General features: G+C 43.0%; 1 protein-coding gene across 13 annotated transcripts in view; it reads left to right on the top strand.

Annotated features, from left to right (window-relative positions):
- Positions 1-17,224, top strand: part of PUM2 (pumilio RNA binding family member 2) — a 78,260-nt gene extending 61,036 nt beyond the window's left edge. For 9 of the 13 annotated variants that reach the window (XM_077311550.1, XM_077311560.1, XM_077311541.1 and 6 more), the window contains 8 exons: positions 3,876-4,143; positions 5,530-5,659; positions 7,140-7,274; positions 7,463-7,600; positions 9,794-9,919; positions 10,363-10,484; positions 12,710-12,902; positions 15,343-17,224. In XM_077311550.1, the coding sequence (XP_077167665.1) occupies positions 3,876-4,143; positions 5,530-5,659; positions 7,140-7,274; positions 7,463-7,600; positions 9,794-9,919; positions 10,363-10,484; positions 12,710-12,902; positions 15,343-15,474 (1,244 nt within the window). In that variant the 3' untranslated portion in view covers positions 15,475-17,224. The remainder of the gene's footprint in view (positions 1-3,875; positions 4,144-5,529; positions 5,660-7,139; positions 7,275-7,462; positions 7,601-9,793; positions 9,920-10,362; positions 10,485-12,709; positions 12,903-15,342) is intronic. The other 4 variants (XM_077311604.1, XM_077311584.1, XM_077311528.1 and 1 more) reach the window with 1 other exon arrangement.
- The last annotated feature ends 940 nt before the right edge of the window (positions 17,225-18,164 follow it).

The following is an 18,164-nucleotide window of genomic DNA, read 5'->3' as shown; positions in this document are numbered from 1 at the left end:
AAATAATGGCCCAGACTGAGTCTCCGGATGAAAGAAGCCTCTAGTTCAGGGGTAATCAAACTGCAGCCCTCCAGATGTCCATGGACTACAATTCCCAGGAGCCCCTGCCAACGAATGCTGGCAGGGGCTTCTGGGAATTGTAGTCCACGGACATCTGGAGGGCCGCAGTTTGACTACCCCTGCCCTAGTTGATTTGTTTAATAACTTTCCTGTACTTTCAGGAGGTGAGGGGATAAGATCAATATCACATTTTTGTGTGGCAGCTAATGGCTTTTATTATTGAAGGCTTCATACAGGAGCAAAACTATTAGCTCTGCTATAGAATGTTACTTTAGAAGTAGTTGAAGGCGGAGTTTTCAAAATCTGGACTTTGGGTCCTTCCCAAAGTTGTTCTGTGTGCCAACCGTGGCTCTAATCCAGGGGTAGTCAACCTGTGTTCCTCCAGATGTCCATGGACTACAATTCCCATGAGCCCCTGCCAGCAGACTCTAGCAGGGGCTCATGGGAATTGTAGTCCACGGACATCTGGAGGACCACAGGTTTGACTACCCCTGCTCCATTGCTGTTGATGGAAGGATTTCCACCCACAGAGCACAACGTTCTTGCCTCTTGCAAGAGACTGATTCCACAAAGGGGAAAAAAGGACAGAGAAGAAGCATGTTTGCCTTGTTCCCCTTTACCCAAAAGGGCTGGGAATGGTCTTGGAGGGTTTGGTTCTGTTCTCCAATTCCTAATCCTGAAGAAATACAAAGGTCCCAAACATTTTTTCAAGTTAAGGATATCCAGCTACAAGTGTGGTTGCCAACGCCAGCTTGAGAAATTGCTGGGTATATGGGGACAAACATAAAAAGGTTGGGCACAAACATAAGCAGGGCAGTTTGGGGTGACTCACAAACCAGAACCCAAACTGAATGGGCCCCATTCAGACTGGCCCATCAAGTTCAGTCCCACCTGTTTCCCGGCTATGGTTTGCTGAGGCCTGTGAGTAGGGGTAGAATTACCCAGGAAACAATTTCCCCCTTTCTCCCAGCCACGGCTTCCTTTGGGCAGGAGAAAAGGGTGTGGGGATCGCCCAGGAAGGGTTAAATAGCTGCCAGACATATTTTAACCATTTGATTTTGCTCCCCTCTCTTACAAGGTGGGGAGCAAAACTGTGAAGGGTTAAGTGACTGGCCCCAAACAGCCGAACCAAGAGTTGGGTAAACGTTCAAGAGTTGGGTAAATGTTCGGGAAAGATGCCTTCTCTGAACATTAGTCCAAGTTCGTGCCAAAGTTTGGCTTCTGAGCCGGTTCACGCTCATCCTTATTTAAGTATAGGGTCTGAGGGGGAAGCAAGCAATGGGATGTGATGCCATAGAATTCTACCTTCTAAAGCAGCCATTTTTTCCCCCCGGGGAGCTGATCTCTGTAGTCTGGAGATCAGTGGTCATTCCAGGATAACTCCAGAACCCATCTTGATATAAATCCACTTCCTCTCATTTTGTGCATTGCTCTGTTCTCTGCCCCCGGTTTATGGGTTGCCCCTCCATACTTCCCTTGGATGATTCCCTGCTTCCTTGCATTCCCTGTCCCCACCTGCACCAGTATAGAACTGCTGTGGCCTCCTCCTTCTAATCATTGCCTTCCTTCCGCATACTGACGGAATACTCTTTTTCTTAGAAAGACACAAGCCTATTCTAAAAAATTTCTCATGGAGAAGTGGTAAAAATGTCAATTAGGTGATTATTTGATATCATGTTTTTTAAAGAAAAAAATAATGGAAGCAAGAGTTGCTATAGAATATGGCAGCTAAGAAAAAGACGACACCCCCATTCAGTCAGCTGTACCAATAGCCATCAAATGCTAACAAGAGAGGAAAAAATTGTTTCCAGGGACAATTTTCCAAAAAAAAAAGATCAGCAAGACAAAATGGCTTATATCCCTAAGCAAACGATTATAGAACATTTGTTCTGATCAGTAATCTGAGCTAGCTACCGAGTTTAAATTTAGTCAATTTAAGTCTGAAGACCAGCATGACTACTTGTTTTTGTGGATTCTATTTATTTTTTTTAGAAGTGTGCAAGATGTTCCTAATGTATCTGTTATGCCTTGATTGTGTGCGCTGATAAAACCATAAAGTGGATAGGAACCAAATTTTTGTTTATCAAAAACACTCATCACTGTTACGGCTGGAAATAGGAATTTTTGTGCAGATTTAAAAAATACAGATTTTTAGATTTGAAACACTGGGATGGCAATGTTGTACTCTTCTTAACTTGGTTGCCACCTAGTGGCTTTGAAAATATTTTTATGCTCTTCCCCGTTAATGATATTCCCAGATTCCAATCAATATTTAGATGTTCATATCAATACCATTGCAGAATAAGCTTCCTTTTGCACTGTAGGATAACATCCAGAATAGTAGTGGATTATTTTATTCTTTTCGTCTTCAGAAAAGAAGGCAGAAGAAATCTTTGGGATCTAGTCTGACATGCAAAGTTTCTTCGTTATGTGCCTCTCTTTTCTCAGGATGTTTAAGTAAATGCAAAACTAATGTGAATTTTTTTTTAACTTTTATCATTTATTTCTTTAGTGTCTCTGAAACATGATGCTGAAGAATAGTATCTAACAACGTAGCACATAGCGCTATGTTTTAACTCAGATTAATTTATGAACTCCATCTCATGAGTTTATTCCGATGTTTTTATTAACACTTTACCAGCTGTAACCTAAATTCATGTTAAGCAGACTTTGCAGTGTGATTTTGTAGTCCGGATTCACTTCTCATTCCTCCTAAACAAGCATTCACTTCTTAAACATTTATATTGAAGTGCTATGCCATGGGTTGGATCCACACCAATGGTCATGTTGGGAGGGAGGGGGTGGGGGAGAAGCACTTTCAGTGGATTCTTCTTTCCAGCCCTTTGCCACATTCCATATCATTCTCGGGTCCTTGTCATTCAGGAATACTTTTGAAGGGGCAGTGCCCAGGGCTACATCAGGAAAGGGCAGGCAGGAAAGCCCCATTTCCATGACCCTGTCCTACATTTCAAGCATTTGTTAGAGTTGCCATACTTTAATATCCCACGCAGTCAGCTCTGGATTGGCTTGACCCCATTGCTTTCTAGGGCTGATTCCATGCTAGGTAAAACGAGTCGATGCTTGCCTGACAATCTCTCTCAGTTTGCTTCAGCTGTATGTAGTGCATTGATGGATTAAGTACCGGCTACGTAAAACGTGATTAAAAGTCTTGGTAGGAAGTTTGCGAACTTAATAGTTCTCTCCACCGGCTGCTGTTCTGTTAGGGAAAGAGGCAAGGTGTCCTGTGAGTTTAAAAGCAATCATTGAAGCATCTGCCTGCGTTTTCAAGAGAAGCGACGGCAAAGCAAGATAGCAGTTTGAGCTTTGGAACCTTTGCCTGAATAGTTCTTAAGCCTAACTTTGATTCCCTTTCCGGGTTCTCAGATATTTCCTATGCAGCATTTGAGATTAAAGACAAAGCCCCCTTTAGAGGGAGGCAAGCCCAAGTAACAAGCCGTGGATTAGTCCGTAGTTGAGGATGTGCGGTCAGGTGACATGATCCTCGGAGAGACTTTGAAAAGGGGTAGTTGGAACGTGTGCTTTAATCCACGTGGCTGGCCTGACGCTAACAGCAAGCTTCTGAGAGGTTACGTTTCCTTGGTGTAAACCGCACTGATTTTGAAAAGTCAGGCGCGGGGCTCTTGTTTCACGTTAGCGCTGTCTCCGTTTTGGTGCTTCCCCAGCCACCAGTAAGATTTGAAAAGGGCATGTGAAAAGACACTTCCTTATAATTCTATCCTTCCCTAGTGCTAGTTATAACTTGAGTATTTATAGAACCTTTTAAAATTCTTACTGACAGAGCTGCTTCATTGTAGGAGGACTGACCAATGGTAGTGGTCGCTATATCTCCGCAGCACCCGGAGCAGAAGCAAAGTATCGCAGTGCAGCCAGCACCTCCAGTCTCTTTAGTTCCAGCAGCCAGTTGTTTCCTCCCTCGCGCCTTCGTTACAGTAGGTCTGACATTATGCCCTCTGGACGTAGCCGGTTACTGGAGGATTTCCGAAATAATCGCTTTCCTAACCTTCAGCTGCGAGACCTGGTTGGACACATAGTTGAGTTTTCCCGAGACCAGCATGGCTCTAGGTAAGCATTTGTGACAATGTGAGACAGAGTAGCTTTATGGAAATAAGCAATTCCTTCCCACTACATCTATAAGCTGTTTAGCCTGGAGAGGAGGCGACTGAGAGGGGGTCTGGTAACCATCTTCAAGTGTTTAAAAAGCTGCCAATGTAGAAGATGGAGCAGAGTTGTTCTCTCTTGCCCCGGAGGGACGGACCAGGACCAGTGGGATGAAATTAATCCAAAGGAAACTCCATCTAAACATCTGGAAGAAGTTCCTGACAGACTGGTTTCTCAGTGGGACAGGCTTCCTCGGGAGGTGGCGGGTTCTCCATCTTTGGACATTTTTAAACAGAGGCCTGATAGCCATCTGTCAGAGAGGCTGATTCTGTGAAGGTTCAAGGGGGTGGCAGGTTATAGTAGATGAGTGATTGGGATGTGAGTGTCCGGCATAGTGCAGGGAGTTGGACTAGATGACCCAGGAGATCCCTTCCAACTCTTATGATTCTAAGCTTGGTGTAATGCCAGCTTGGTTAGGAGAGGTGACTTCTCATCTGGAGAACTGGGTTTGATTCTCTGCTCCTCCACGTGCAGCCAGCTGGGTGACCTTGGGCTTGTCACACAGCCCTGAAAGTGCCAATCTCACAGAGCAGTCTTTCTCAGATCTCTCTCAGCTCACCAGCCTCACAGGGTGCCTGTTGTGGGGAGAGGGAAGGGAAGGCGAATGTCAGCTGCGTTGAGACCCCTTTGGTCAATGTATAAAAAACATCTATTCTAAATGCACTGAATTTCTATCCGTGTAATGTTTGACATTTGAACTAGCCGAAGGGCCTCTTCAAACAATACTTCTCTGATTACTATGGAAATAGCAGAGGTGGGCAAGCTTCCTCTTGCTGAGATCAGGAGGAAACTTGGTTAGTCACTTACTGTCTGTCCTGATTTCTTCCTACCGAAATCGATGACCTTAATGTCATTTCTGCATGAACTAAAAATTATTGTTAGGAAAAATAAGCGTTCTGATCAATAAAGGAAAACTTAGTGGAAGTCATACATAGCTTTATAGTTCACTCAAAGCTTTCCTTTGCTTTTACAAGTGTGAAAGTAGTTGTCCAACATTTTCCATCACTTTTCTTTTAAGCAGACTACCTTTGTGGTTTGTACCATGGAGGGGGGAGAGGGAAGGAAGAGGGGGGGGGAGTGATTCCCTTTGAAGAGCAAAAGGATGTGAACCAAATAATAGGATGTGCTCATGAAAAAAACTATTAAATTAAAAATGTCCGGTTCCCTCATTAAAAATAAACGCTAGCTTCTGTATGGTCCTCAGCTTTTGTTTTAGCTCTTCTTGTGACCTTTAGAGACGTTTACAGTACTCTAATTTATAGTAGCATGTGCATTTTTGGTGTTTCACAGGTTTATCCAGCAGAAGCTAGAAAGAGCTACTCCAGCAGAGCGCCAAATGGTATTCAGTGAGATTCTGCAAGCAGCATATCAGCTGATGACTGATGTCTTTGGAAATTATGTCATACAGAAGTTCTTTGAGGTGGGTGTGCACAAAAAGAGGGCTGCTGTATTTAAAAATTCCTCCAAACGGAAGGTGGTTCCTGCAAATAGATCATGTTGTAAATGTACAGCAGTCTCTGCTGTAAATTTTGCAGAAAGTTGCACAGATGAGCAATAGGGATGTGAGTGTCCTGCATAGTGCAGAGGGTTGGACTAGATGATCCATGAGATCCCTTCCAACTCTATGATTCTATGATTCTGTGAGATAGATTTAAATGTCATTGGCTTAATTGATTTGAGAATTAAATCTTAAACTTTTCCCTAAAAATAGTGCTCGCACACAGTCACATTTCAAATTGGTTAAAATTCATGCAGTTAAAATAATTCTTTTAAATGAAAGCACTATCAGTTAAATTGAGGATTTCTCTGTAGGAAGTAATTTCCAAACAGTATTTTAAAAACTGGACAAAACTATCAGTAAGCAATGTCTGCTTATTTGTAAGACTGCTACTAAGGTAGGTATATTGCTTGCTTTCAGAGAGCAAGTCAGTTAGGCATCTGAAGAATCAGCCTTTTTGGTCTTTCAGAGGGGCTGGGAGTAAGTCTGGAAGGCCTTGTGTACTTTGCTCTCTGGATAGAAGGGAGCAGCTGAATGGAAATATGCCGTTGCCTCAGTTTCTCTGTTGTGAGGTCACATTCAGTCTGTCCTTTCTTTCCGCACTTAGAGTCCTGAAGGACAATGTACATGATAGGAACTTGGGGGAAGAACAGTTTCCCAAGTACAACTTGAAGTATGTGGATTGGAGAAAAGGAGGTTGAGAGGGGACATGATAGCCCTCTTTAAGTATTTGAAAGGTTGTCATTTGGAGGAGGGCAGGATGCTGTTTCTGTTGGCTGCAGAGGAGAGGACACACAGTAATGGGTTTAAACTTCAAGTACAATGATATAGGCTAGATATCAGGGGGGAAATTTCACCGTCAGAGTAGTTCAGCAGTGGAATAGGCTGCCTAAGGAGGTGGTGAGCTCCCCCTCACTGGCAGTCTTCAAGCAAAGGTTGGATACACACTTTTCTTGGATGCTTTAGGATGCTTAGGGCTGATCCTGCGTAGAACAGGGGGTTGGACTAGATGGCCTGTATGGCCCCTTCCAACTCTATGATTCTATGTATCTATGTTCCTATGACCTGAGAACTTACTTATGTAGACAAATGCATACCAATACCGCCTAGCTGTTCTGAAATCATTGCATCTTTACATGGCGTAGAAGAATAGGGAGCTTCACTTTATTTTCCTTTTGAGTTGTTGTGGCTCATTTCCAATTCAACTTGGTGGTGGGACGATTGGGACTATTCGGTGGGCCAGTTAATGTTTTGAGATCCATAGTACTTTTGTTTTGAGATGTGTATTTCCACGGCTGTATTTTTGAGGTTGTAAAACGCAACTGCACAGCTGTCCCTCTTCTTTCTTAGTTATCTCCTGCTTTTCTTGCTTCTCTTAATAGTGCCTTCATTTTTCTTATAGTTTGGAAGCATCGACCAGAAGCTGGCACTCGCAACTCGCATCCGCGGACACGTTCTCCCGTTAGCGCTCCAAATGTATGGTTGTCGTGTCATTCAGAAAGCACTAGAGTCTATCTCACCTGACCAGCAGGTAATTGTAAGTTAGAACAATATTTTTGTATTCTATAAAAGATTATTTTTCTTTGCGTTGTTGTGAAACATGCTCACCGTGGAACTGTGTATTTTTTAAAATTGAAATTGTTAAGGTTAGAGGAGAATAATTTTTAAGAGCACGGTTCCGGGAGAAGCACGTCAAATTTGCTAATGTTTTTCTTCCGTTTGTAGAATGAAATGGTGAAAGAACTGGATGGTCATGTCCTGAAATGTGTGAAGGATCAAAATGGAAACCATGTGGTACAGAAGTGTATCGAATGTGTCCAACCACAGTCACTCCAATTTATTATTGATGCTTTCAAAGGACAGGTAAATTAGTTTTCCAATCACTTTCACTGCATGAACGGTGATTGCTTTTTCCATAATTGCATGCTGTAGCTGATATTGCCCAAAAGGGTTACAAGTGCTAACATAGAATATTGTTAGATTCTGGTTATATAATTTTTGCTTTCATGCAGATCTAGTCATCATTTTGTTTCTTTTGTGAAGCAGTTGGGGACGAAGGTAGAGAAAGGTGGATTTCAGCATTAGGAAACATAATTTGAGGGAAATGAGACGGGTCATTTTATTCTGTCTAGAAAATTTCCCTTTGTATTAATTAGTCTGAAATGGGTGCCTCACCATTCTGTTAACTGAGGTGCATACTTGACTAGAGAGCCGTCAAACAGCAGAGCCAGGCTGTAGAGACTTAAATAAATACCTTAATAAAACCTAAGGTAACCAAATTTACATAGGAGCTAATTTCCTATCTCTTGCCTCTTCCTCCCATCCCACTAATAGAACAATTATGCAGTCCTTTATTGCCTCAGAAGGGTCTGAATGGTTTTTATTTTTAAAAAATCAAAGGAAAATATTTTAATAGAGAAATGCTAAGAATTTTGTCATCTTCAGTGTTTCATGGTGCGTAGACTCAGTCGAAATGATTGCATATACTGAATACTTGCACTAACAGGCCAGAAAACCTGGAGCCATCTTCCATATTTCATTTCTTTTCCCTGCCTGAGGGAAGTCTTTGGGGAAATAGGAAGGACCCCTCTAGCTAGGCCAAGAAAGGTGTCTGTGGTGCACATTGCCTTATGCTCAGAAAATGGCTGCCTGCATTCAGAAGTTGATCATCAACCTCATAACATCAGCTGGTGTATGATAGAGGGTTATGTAGTCCAGGAGACGCAGCTAACACTTGGCTATGAGTTCTCTAGCAGGGATGAGGATCTGAGAAATAGTCTGTCTCCTGTAGCCACTGGGTCTTAATGACACCGCCATCAGGCTACACTCTGCCACTTTGTAGACAATCTACATATACGATGTTTCTGTCCAAAGCGTTACAGTGTGTTCTTCTCTGCCAGAAAAGCTTGAGGACCCCTACTTCGTGCACCACCACTCAGTGTATGAAAACAGCTTGCTTTTTTTTTTCTTTTCAAGTGATCCGTATGTAGTCAGTATTTGGAATCTCCACTCTAATAAACATTGGGCTATGGCAGATTGGTTCTCTATCGAGGCCTTTCCCTGTCTGAGATACTGCCTCACTTACCTTGGGCTACTCCTACGTGTGCGAAATGAGTTCTTTGGCAGTTCTGTGGAATGCTTTCCCATATGCTCAGCAGCAGTTCCCGAACAAGCATTTAGAGGGATGTGCCTGTGTCATGAAGGCCGTTGATTTTGTTTCACTGCTCTATAGCAGTATGAGTTAATTAATTTCTCACATTTTTCTACTATTCCATGTTGCTTGTTGTTTCACTTCATTCATTATAGTTAATCTAAGTCAAGGGTAGTCAAAATGCGGCCCTCCAGATGTCTGTGGACTACAATTCCCAGGAGACCCTGCCAGCGAATGCGAATGCTGGTAGGGGCTCCTGGGAATTGTAGTCCACGGACATCTGGAGGGCCGCAGTTTGACTACCCCTAAGTTATCTGTATTGTTTCTGTTTTATGTGAACAGCCCTGAGCCTTCGGGGAAGGCTGTGTGTGTGTGTGTGTATTAATTAGTTGGGAGATGAGTTTTATAAAAATGTGAACTAGAGCAGTGGTCCCCAACCTGCGGGCCGCGAAGGCCATGGCGCCGGGCCGCGGCTCCCTCTCTCCGCCCGCCCCACCCCCGCAGTAAAAAACTTCCCAGGCCGCAAGCTTGCAGCCCAGGAAGCTTCTTACTGCGGGAGGGTGGGGAGAGGGAATCAGGGCCGGGCTGCGCATCGCAGGCGCGGCCCGATGCCCTGCCGATCCCCAGCCTCAGAAAGGTTGGGGACCACTGAACTAGAGCACCTTCTCACAGTGAGATAGGTGAGATCCAGATATAATTTGTCTCAGCACAGGGGAAATATGGGTTCCTGTGTTAAATGTTACGCAATGAATTCCAAAACTGAAAGCCAGAAACCCTCCCCCACCCAAAAAGACCTTTGTTAAATCTTGTATTTTACTTTTTCGAGGACTAGAGCTCTAGTCTTCATTTCCTATGGAACAGGACAGATCTATAGCAGCAAATAACTATAATCTTGTTGTTTCCAGGTGTTTGTGCTTTCAACGCATCCTTATGGCTGCAGAGTAATTCAGCGCATTCTGGAGCATTGCACTGCTGAGCAGACTTTGCCCATTTTAGAAGAACTGCATCAGCATACAGAACAGCTTGTGCAGGTTGGTGTAGATGGGCAGGGACTGTAAAATAAATTTAAAATTGCAAAATATTTCTTATAAATGTGACCAAAAGACAGCTGGACTATTAGATGCACGTTTAAAAAATCCGGTTTTGGCTCTGTATTTATCTGAGACATTGTTTTGCCCATATGACACCCTTATCTCCAAAACTGCATACATTTTATATATATATTTGTATCCATCGATGCATTCTCAGAGTGGCATACATAGTTCTCTCCTCCTATTTACCCTAACAGCAAATAGCTCAGGGTGAGAGTTGGTTACTGTTCCAGGGTCATCCAGCAAACTTCACGGCCCAGTAGCGATTTGAACCAGGGGTCTCCCAGCTACCCGGTCAGCAGCCTAGGCGTGTCGCCGTGCCGCTTCAGCACTGTAAATAAGCAAGCGTAGCAAAAGCTAACTTAAAATTGTGTTACTTTCAGGATCAATACGGGAATTATGTTATCCAACATGTGCTGGAACATGGGCGCCCAGAAGACAAAAGTAAAATTGTTTCTGAAATCAGAGGAAAAGTTCTAACTCTAAGTCAGCATAAATTTGCCAGGTATGACTGATCTCTGGTATGGCTCATAGGCTGCATTTTATAAACAGGTCCTCCACTTTCCTTCAGTAGCCTTGCAGCCCCGTTCTTACCCAGGGCCCTGCAGTTGTTCATAATGGGTTTGCTGGAGCACAGTAAGTGGCAAAGATCTATTCTACAAGCAGTCTTTGCAGTTAAAGGTAAAGGTATCCCCTGTGCAAGCACCGGGTCATGTCTGACCCTTGGGGTGACGCCCTTTAGCATTTTCATGGCAGACTCAGAACGGGGTGGTTTGCCAGTGCCTTCCCCAGTCATTACCGTTTACCCCCCAGCAAGCTGGGTACTCATTTTACCGACCTCTAAAGGATAGAAGGCTGAGTCAACCTTGAGCCGGCTGCAGGGATTGAACTCCCAGCTTCATGGGCAGAGATTCAGACTGCATGTCTGTTGCCTTACCACTCTGCGCCACAAGAGGCTCTTAGACTTTGCAGTTACTTTGCTCCAATTACAGGACCTTAAAAAGTTTCTTTATGTTAGGCATTGAACGATTCTTGCTGTTTGGTTGGGACGGCACAAGGAGACCCTTCCGGCTTCCTCCTTTTCTCCTGCCCTCATAGTAGATGGTGGCAGGTTCCAGATGAAACTTCGAGCTCGAAGCGCAAAGTAACTAGAAGTCTTGTGCTGCCACCTAACGCTTCAGTGCCTGGAAGAGGACCTGACTTCCAGGGGACTCACTTGGCAGCCCTGAAAAGAAATACATACTGGAATAAATGGTTTTAAATAACAACGAAATATTATATCCTGCCTTCAATGCAGGGGTTGACGACTAATAGCAAAAGGATCCTCTGGGATGAGTAAGTGCAGAACTCTCCCGCATTACAGTCTCTTCCCCCTGAAAAACTTTGCCACTGAGCTCTGATTCTTGAAGCATGTTGCCTCAGGGAAAAGTGCCCAGGAAGAAGGGCTGCAGAGGGGCACACCACAGCCAAGGAGGACATTCTGTAAGCTCCCTGCATTTTGCAGAGTTAGAATCATAGAGTTGGAAGGGGCCACACAGGCCATCTAGTCCAACCCCCTGCTCAACGCAGGATCAGCCCTAAGCATCCTAAAGCATCCAAGAAAAGTATGTATCCAGCCTTTGCTTGAAGACTGCCAGTGAGGGGGAGCTCACCACCTCCTTAGGCAGCCTATTCCACTGCTGAACTACTCTGACTGTGAATTTTTTTCCTGATATCTAGCCTATATCGTTGTACTTGTAGTTAAACCCATTACTGCGTGTCCTCTCCTCTGCAGCCAGCAGAAACAGCATCCTGCCCTCCTCTAAGTGACAACCTTTCAGATACTTAAAGAGGGCTATCATGTCTTAAAACATATCAAATACTTTTTGGGCTATCCAGTTTGGATAGATGCTTGTTTAAACGCAGATTTGCCACGACATCTAGGTTGGCCATTACATACTTATCAAGTTGAAGTGAGCTCTCTTTATATTACCTTTGTGGTACGGGAGTCGCTTTGTGGTGTCGTCCTTTGCTATGCTGCTCTAACCCGATGCAGAAACCCCGGTCACATGGGCAGGCACAGGCATGCTGGCCACTCCCTCTGCCCCCACGTGATCAAGTGGTCTTTATGGGGCAAATGCATAGAGGAAGTGCCCATGTGCACCTCTCCTTCCTGTGATCAGCAGCATTGGATTTGAAATGCTGCTGAACACAGGAAGAGGGGTGTGTGCGTGGGCGTTCCTTGCATGTGGTTTCCCCGTGCAGACCGCTCAGTGATTGTGTGGAGGCGGGGCCGTTCCCCCTCCCTTCTCAGTGAGTGCCCATGCAAACAGGACACCTGTGTAGCTTGGAAATCCTAGGACCAGGAGAACAGTCAACACCAGTATCACCTTTCCACAGTTAACATTAGAATGGATGCCTGCAGTTCAAGTCTTCTGTTGGGCTGCAAAGGTGGAACTCAACTTCAGTGGTGTCCATGCTGCGAAGACCCAATAGCAGGGGTAGTCAACCTGTGGTCCTCCAAACGTCCATGGACTACAATTCCCATGAGCCCCTGCCAGCGTTTGCCCAATAGAACTGAGATTAGCACGGCGTAATGGACATTACGGGAGTTAAAATACTGCTCGTATTGTTCATTTCAAATGTCTTTGAGTTAAATTGGAGTGAAATACTTGGGAGTTAAAATAAAATAGATCGAATTCTTCCCCCCCTCCCCCGTTAATGACAAATCTTGCTGTCTTTGTTTTGTAGTAATGTGGTGGAGAAATGTGTCACTCACGCGTCTCGTGCAGAAAGAGCTTTGCTTATTGATGAGGTGTGTTGCCAGAATGATGGTCCTCACAGTGCCTTATACACCATGATGAAGGACCAATATGCAAACTACGTTGTTCAGAAGATGATTGATATGGCTGAACCTGCTCAGCGTAAGATTATAATGCACAAGGTAACTGGACGCTTCTGCTTCAGAGGTTGGGAGAGCTTGTCGTCTTTTGCACTCAGGCAAAAAAGTGCCCTATAGCCCCTTAACAACTAACAGATTTTTTTGTAGCACTACAAACCCTCATCCGTTTATTTATTTTTATTTGTTCCATTTCTAGGCCACCGCTCTTGGCCTGCCAGCTCGTGGTTTGCAATATAGAATCATAGAATAATAGAGTTGAAAGGGACCTCCTGAGTCATCTAGTACAACCCTCCGCAATATGCAGGACACTCACAACCCCTATCTCACATCCGCTGTAACCTGCCACCCACTTGAACCTTGACAGAATTAGCCTCTCCATCAGATAGCTAAAATTTCCAAAGATGGAGAACCCACCACCTCCCAAGGAAGCCTGTTCCACTGAGAAACCGCTCTAACTTTCAGGAACTTCTTCCGGATGTTTAGACGAAATTTCCTCTGGATTAATTTCATCCCATTGGATCTAGTCCGTCCCTCCAGGGCAAGAGAGAACAACTCTGCTCCATCCTCCATTTGGCACCCTTTTAAATACTTGAGGATGGTTATCAGTTCCCCTCTCAGTCGTCTCCTCTCTAGGCTAAACAGACCAAGCTCCCCCAACCTTTCTTCATATGTCTTGGTCTCCAAACCCCTCACCATCTTTGTTGCCCCCCTCTGGACACGCTCCAGTTTGTCTACATCCCTCTTCAACTGGGGTGCCCAAATCTGAGCACAGTACTCCAAGTGAGGCCGAACCAGAGCAGAGGAAAATAACAATAAAATGTTCATTAACACACACACACAAATACACATCCCCATGCCAATCCTCACCCCACCCCCAGCCTGACTGCCACATATCCAGAGAGGATATTACCTTGGATACATCAGAGGACAGGTTAAAATCTTCTGTCTGGCCTCAACCAAATGCCTGGAGGAAGAGGCCCTGCAGAACCACGTTTGTTCTATCCGGGCACTCAAATCTTCCGGGAGCTCTTTTACCAGGCAGCGGCCAGGACAAAAATAAATAAATAAATAAATAAAAAAGCCTTGGCCCTGGTCAAGGTCATGCGAACATTGTAGGAATTATTGTGTTCCAGTCTGTTAGTAATTAAAGTTGGATAACAGTAGCACTCACGGAATTTAAATTGTTTTTCACTTCTCATCCTTGATCCATCTTCACCACTCTTTATATCTTTTCGGCATAATCATCCTACTGTTCTTAATTTTTGCCTTTGAAAGTATTTGAAAGCGGTTTGCTAGGCCTTGGATCTTGCTTCCTGCTTGCACAGTGCTGCCCTTTCTTGTGGAGCACGTTTTTGTACAACAAGGAGCTTTCTAATGCCTTACTTTGCATGACTGGTAAGTGACTAGCGCTGGAAGATGGTGCTCTGCAGTAAAAGACACAAGTAGGAGGAAGATCTAAGGCTACCAGTAGAATCAGCCATAATCACACTTGGCTTCATGTTTGTTGTTCAGACTCCATCAACATCATTTCTACTCTTAATGGACAGTAACCTTTCTTTATTAGGCTTAGAACCTAAAATAATTCTTATGTGACATGAAAGACACCTGTATAGCTTAAAAAAATGAGTTATCTCTGGAGGACGGTAAATAAATCCGTTTATGAAATAATCCTTCACCTTCCTTGCTGCAGCTCCTATACTATGCCCCCAAAAGGGGCTCTTGCATTTCAGTAAAACATCGGCAGTCGCCTGGGGTACAGTGCAGGAGGGAGCAATTGAGCAAAATTCACTTTTCCTGCAAGCGAGTTCTCACCAAGCTGTTCCTAAGACCTGGAGAGTCTTGAAACCGTGACTGCCTGTGCGGCTGTGAGGGAGGGGAGCTCTTGGATTATTGGGTTTGCTTCTTCTGTGTCATGCAGTCAGTCTTGTCTGCTCCTTCCTTCCCAAATTGCTCGGGAAGAGTAGCTTTACAACATAAATTCTGTTGAAGGAGAAAAGCCATTCAGCCTTTAGCAAGGAGCTTTTTCTGCCCGGGGGGTGGGGTGGGGATATTATACAACAATTTCCTTCCTTAAAGGGATAGTAAGAGGTGAATTGATGTAAAGTATTCTTTACAAGCAAATCCAGGCTGTTTGCTACCTCAGTAGCATAATACTTTGTTTTTATTTGTTTTAGACAGCTGACCAGGTTTTCACGGGTACTGTAGTGCCCCAGAATAGAGGCAAAGCATTTAGCTAAATTGCCTGTATAAACTGTTCTTACTGTCAACCAAAATTTTTTTTTTTGCTTGAACCTGTCCTTCAGCCGGTCACCTTGAATATTACTTGTCACTTGAGGCGTCGGAAGTTCTAGCCCATTGCTACGCGTTCATAAATATTGATGGTCAACTAGCAGAGAGTTCCTAAATAATACATCTTAAGGCATTCTGTTTTAACAGCTGGAATATGTCAGTGAAATGTAGATTTTTTTTTTCGGTCTTACAGATTCGACCTCATATTACCACCCTGCGCAAATATACCTACGGCAAACACATCCTTGCCAAGCTGGAGAAGTACTACCTGAAGAACACTGCTGATCTAGGGCCGGTTGGGGGGCCACCGAACGGGATGCTTTAAGGACAAATTCAAGGAGCAATCTGGAAGCTAGATTTTATTGTGAATGATCAAAACACACAACTTAACTGAAAACGTTGTGGTTTTTTTTTTTAAAGAAAACAAAAACAAATCTATTTATTGACTTTTCATCCATTTGTAAAAAAATTGATTCGTGTGTATATTTTTGGGGAATGAATTGCAAACATATTGCCATTTCGTATCAGAAGGCCTATCAGATTGCATGGCTCACAAAGCACAGAATGCCTGTAAATGATGTACCTATCAGAATAGCTCTCACATTTTGTAAATTTTTACCTTGTAAAGTCACTGAATAAAATAGTTTTTAAAGGGAAAAAAAAAGTACAGTATTCTTTTAATATACTGGCTAACAATCTGATAGGTCTACCCAAAACCACAGCACAACATGTTTATATAGTTGTATATAGAATTAGTTTTCATTTCCCCCCCCCTTGGTGTGAAACCTTTTTTATAACAGTTTGAAAATAGAGCAATTATGTAATTATATTATTATTTAACATGTTCCAGAATGTTAAGTTCTGTATTTTGGTGGTTCACAATTCGTAATCCAAATAGCAATCAGGGCACTGAAGATACCAATATAAGAATGATAAAATGTGAACATTAAGGAGTAGTTTCTACCTTTTTAAAATCACAGTGCCCTTTTTTCCCCCCTCTAGCAGTGTATAAAAAGATGTGTATATACGTAAATATTTAATTGATGTGAAGGGGGCGGGAATCAAGGTGGTACTTCTGTACAGCAGTGTACCGTCTGTGGGGGAATACGTAAACTGGTATTGAATCGACAGGCAGACCGCCAGCAGAAGAGAAGCCTGTGTGTTGCGTTGCATATATAACTAAGACAGGATTTGAAAATGTTGAGCGGACGTTTTGTGTTCAGGATCGGAACAAGCCACGGGTGTTGAATGGGAGAGGGATTTGGGGCCACCGGAGGCTTGCTAGCTCAACATCCTAAAGCATGATTAAATATTCAGATAGCTTTTTTGCTTCCTTATAAATATAAGCATTGTATAAGTATAGTTAATATAGATGTAAGTTTACCGTTTGTAAACAACTTTTCGTTTTCAATGTTTTACGAGCTTTGCTAACTGAGTAGTGATGCTTACCCCTTTGGTTGTACAGATGTACATTTGTAAACCTTCATGCTGTAAATGTAATTTGTTTTACCCCTTTTGGGAAGAAGATTTGCATTTTAGTGTATATTCATACCCTGTCCCTTACTGCCCTGACATGGTGTTGTATAATGTAAATTTATTTCAGCAAAATCAAGACTGGTTTTTAAAAAAAAATTCTATCTTTATATGGTTTCCAAAAAAAAATATGAACCAGCTTTCTTTTATCTATTGTGAGAAACTTTTTTGTTTGTTTGTTTATAACCTAACTATTCTGTTAATATGGACATTTTGGGAAATTATTCAGCTTAAATATGAGAATAAACACAAATGAATGGACTGAAATGCTGACCACGCCAGACCAGTGCTTCTTCCATCTTCAATGTGGCACGATTTGTTTTTGTACAGAAGAGTACTGTATTTTTGAACAGCTCGCTTCATCCTAAAGCAAACCTGTATGATAACTGTCAATTTTTCTCTGAACAGGACACTGTAACCGTAAGATAAAAGATGTACATTTACAAGCGGCCTTATGTACATTTCCCACTTTCCTTTTTAAGGCAGAATTGTTGACCATATGTGTATAATTAAAATCCTTTTTAATCCTTTGCCTATGAAAATATTTTGGAAAGAACCTTGCTTTGTATATTCAGTTTCTGAAAGATAAAATGTTTTCGTTTTTTTTTTTTTTGTATTTTGTTCAAGTCCGTATTTCGTGTTAAACCCTTCTTCGTTTGGGAGGGTGTTAAGAGAGGCGCTTTGTCGCGGTGGCTGCAGGTAGTGATTGGGCTAGATCATCAGGCGGCTTTTTGTGGGAAGGACAGAGAGTGACACACCTCATATATACAGTGCTCTTTATCACACCGCCCTACAAATCACTGCATCTCTTGATTGATGTGGTGTGGCTCGACACTGGCTCCCGTAATGCTTGGACTTTAAATGCCCGCCCCACTTGAATTTATTCCATAGCTTCCTCCTTTTTCTTCTATATACCCTTTTGCGATCCCAAATTAACGACAGTATTTACATAAATCTGTTTTTTCTCCAGTAGAAATAGAAACCTAAAAATCTGCCCTTGGGTTTTCATCAAATCTCTGTCTTACCCTCTCAACTGAGGACTTCATTGGGACCGGGGAAAGGATGGTCATTGCGTTCTATCACATATAAAACGATCCTTACAGCCTTAAGACAATTCCGTATTATTTGATGCATTTGTCTGTTGAAAGCCCATTGGCTGGCTGTGGGATGTTTATGCTCTCTTCTGTTACTTGATTGGTGGTTTTCCTAATCCATTTTATTAAACATATATATATATTTGCACCGTGGTTGTGTGGAAAGCAGAAGTATATATAGGTAATACCTTTGGTTTTAAGAACCACTATGCTTGTTTTGTTCCTTCGGTCTTTTCCTCTGATGTCGATTAGGTTATGGAACCCTTTGACTAGTCTGTTTAGGTCTGCTCTGCCTCTAGGCTGCTCTTAATATTAAATAATGTAATGTTCACTTGTAATATGCTGTAAAGAAAACAACAAAATGAAAACTGTGTGAATAACTTTATGC

This window comes from Paroedura picta, chromosome 1, assembly GCF_049243985.1.
Source record: "Paroedura picta isolate Pp20150507F chromosome 1, Ppicta_v3.0, whole genome shotgun sequence".
In the NCBI taxonomy this organism is placed as follows: Eukaryota; Metazoa; Chordata; class Lepidosauria; order Squamata; family Gekkonidae; genus Paroedura; species Paroedura picta.
This window is presented reverse-complemented; position numbering and strand designations above follow the sequence as displayed.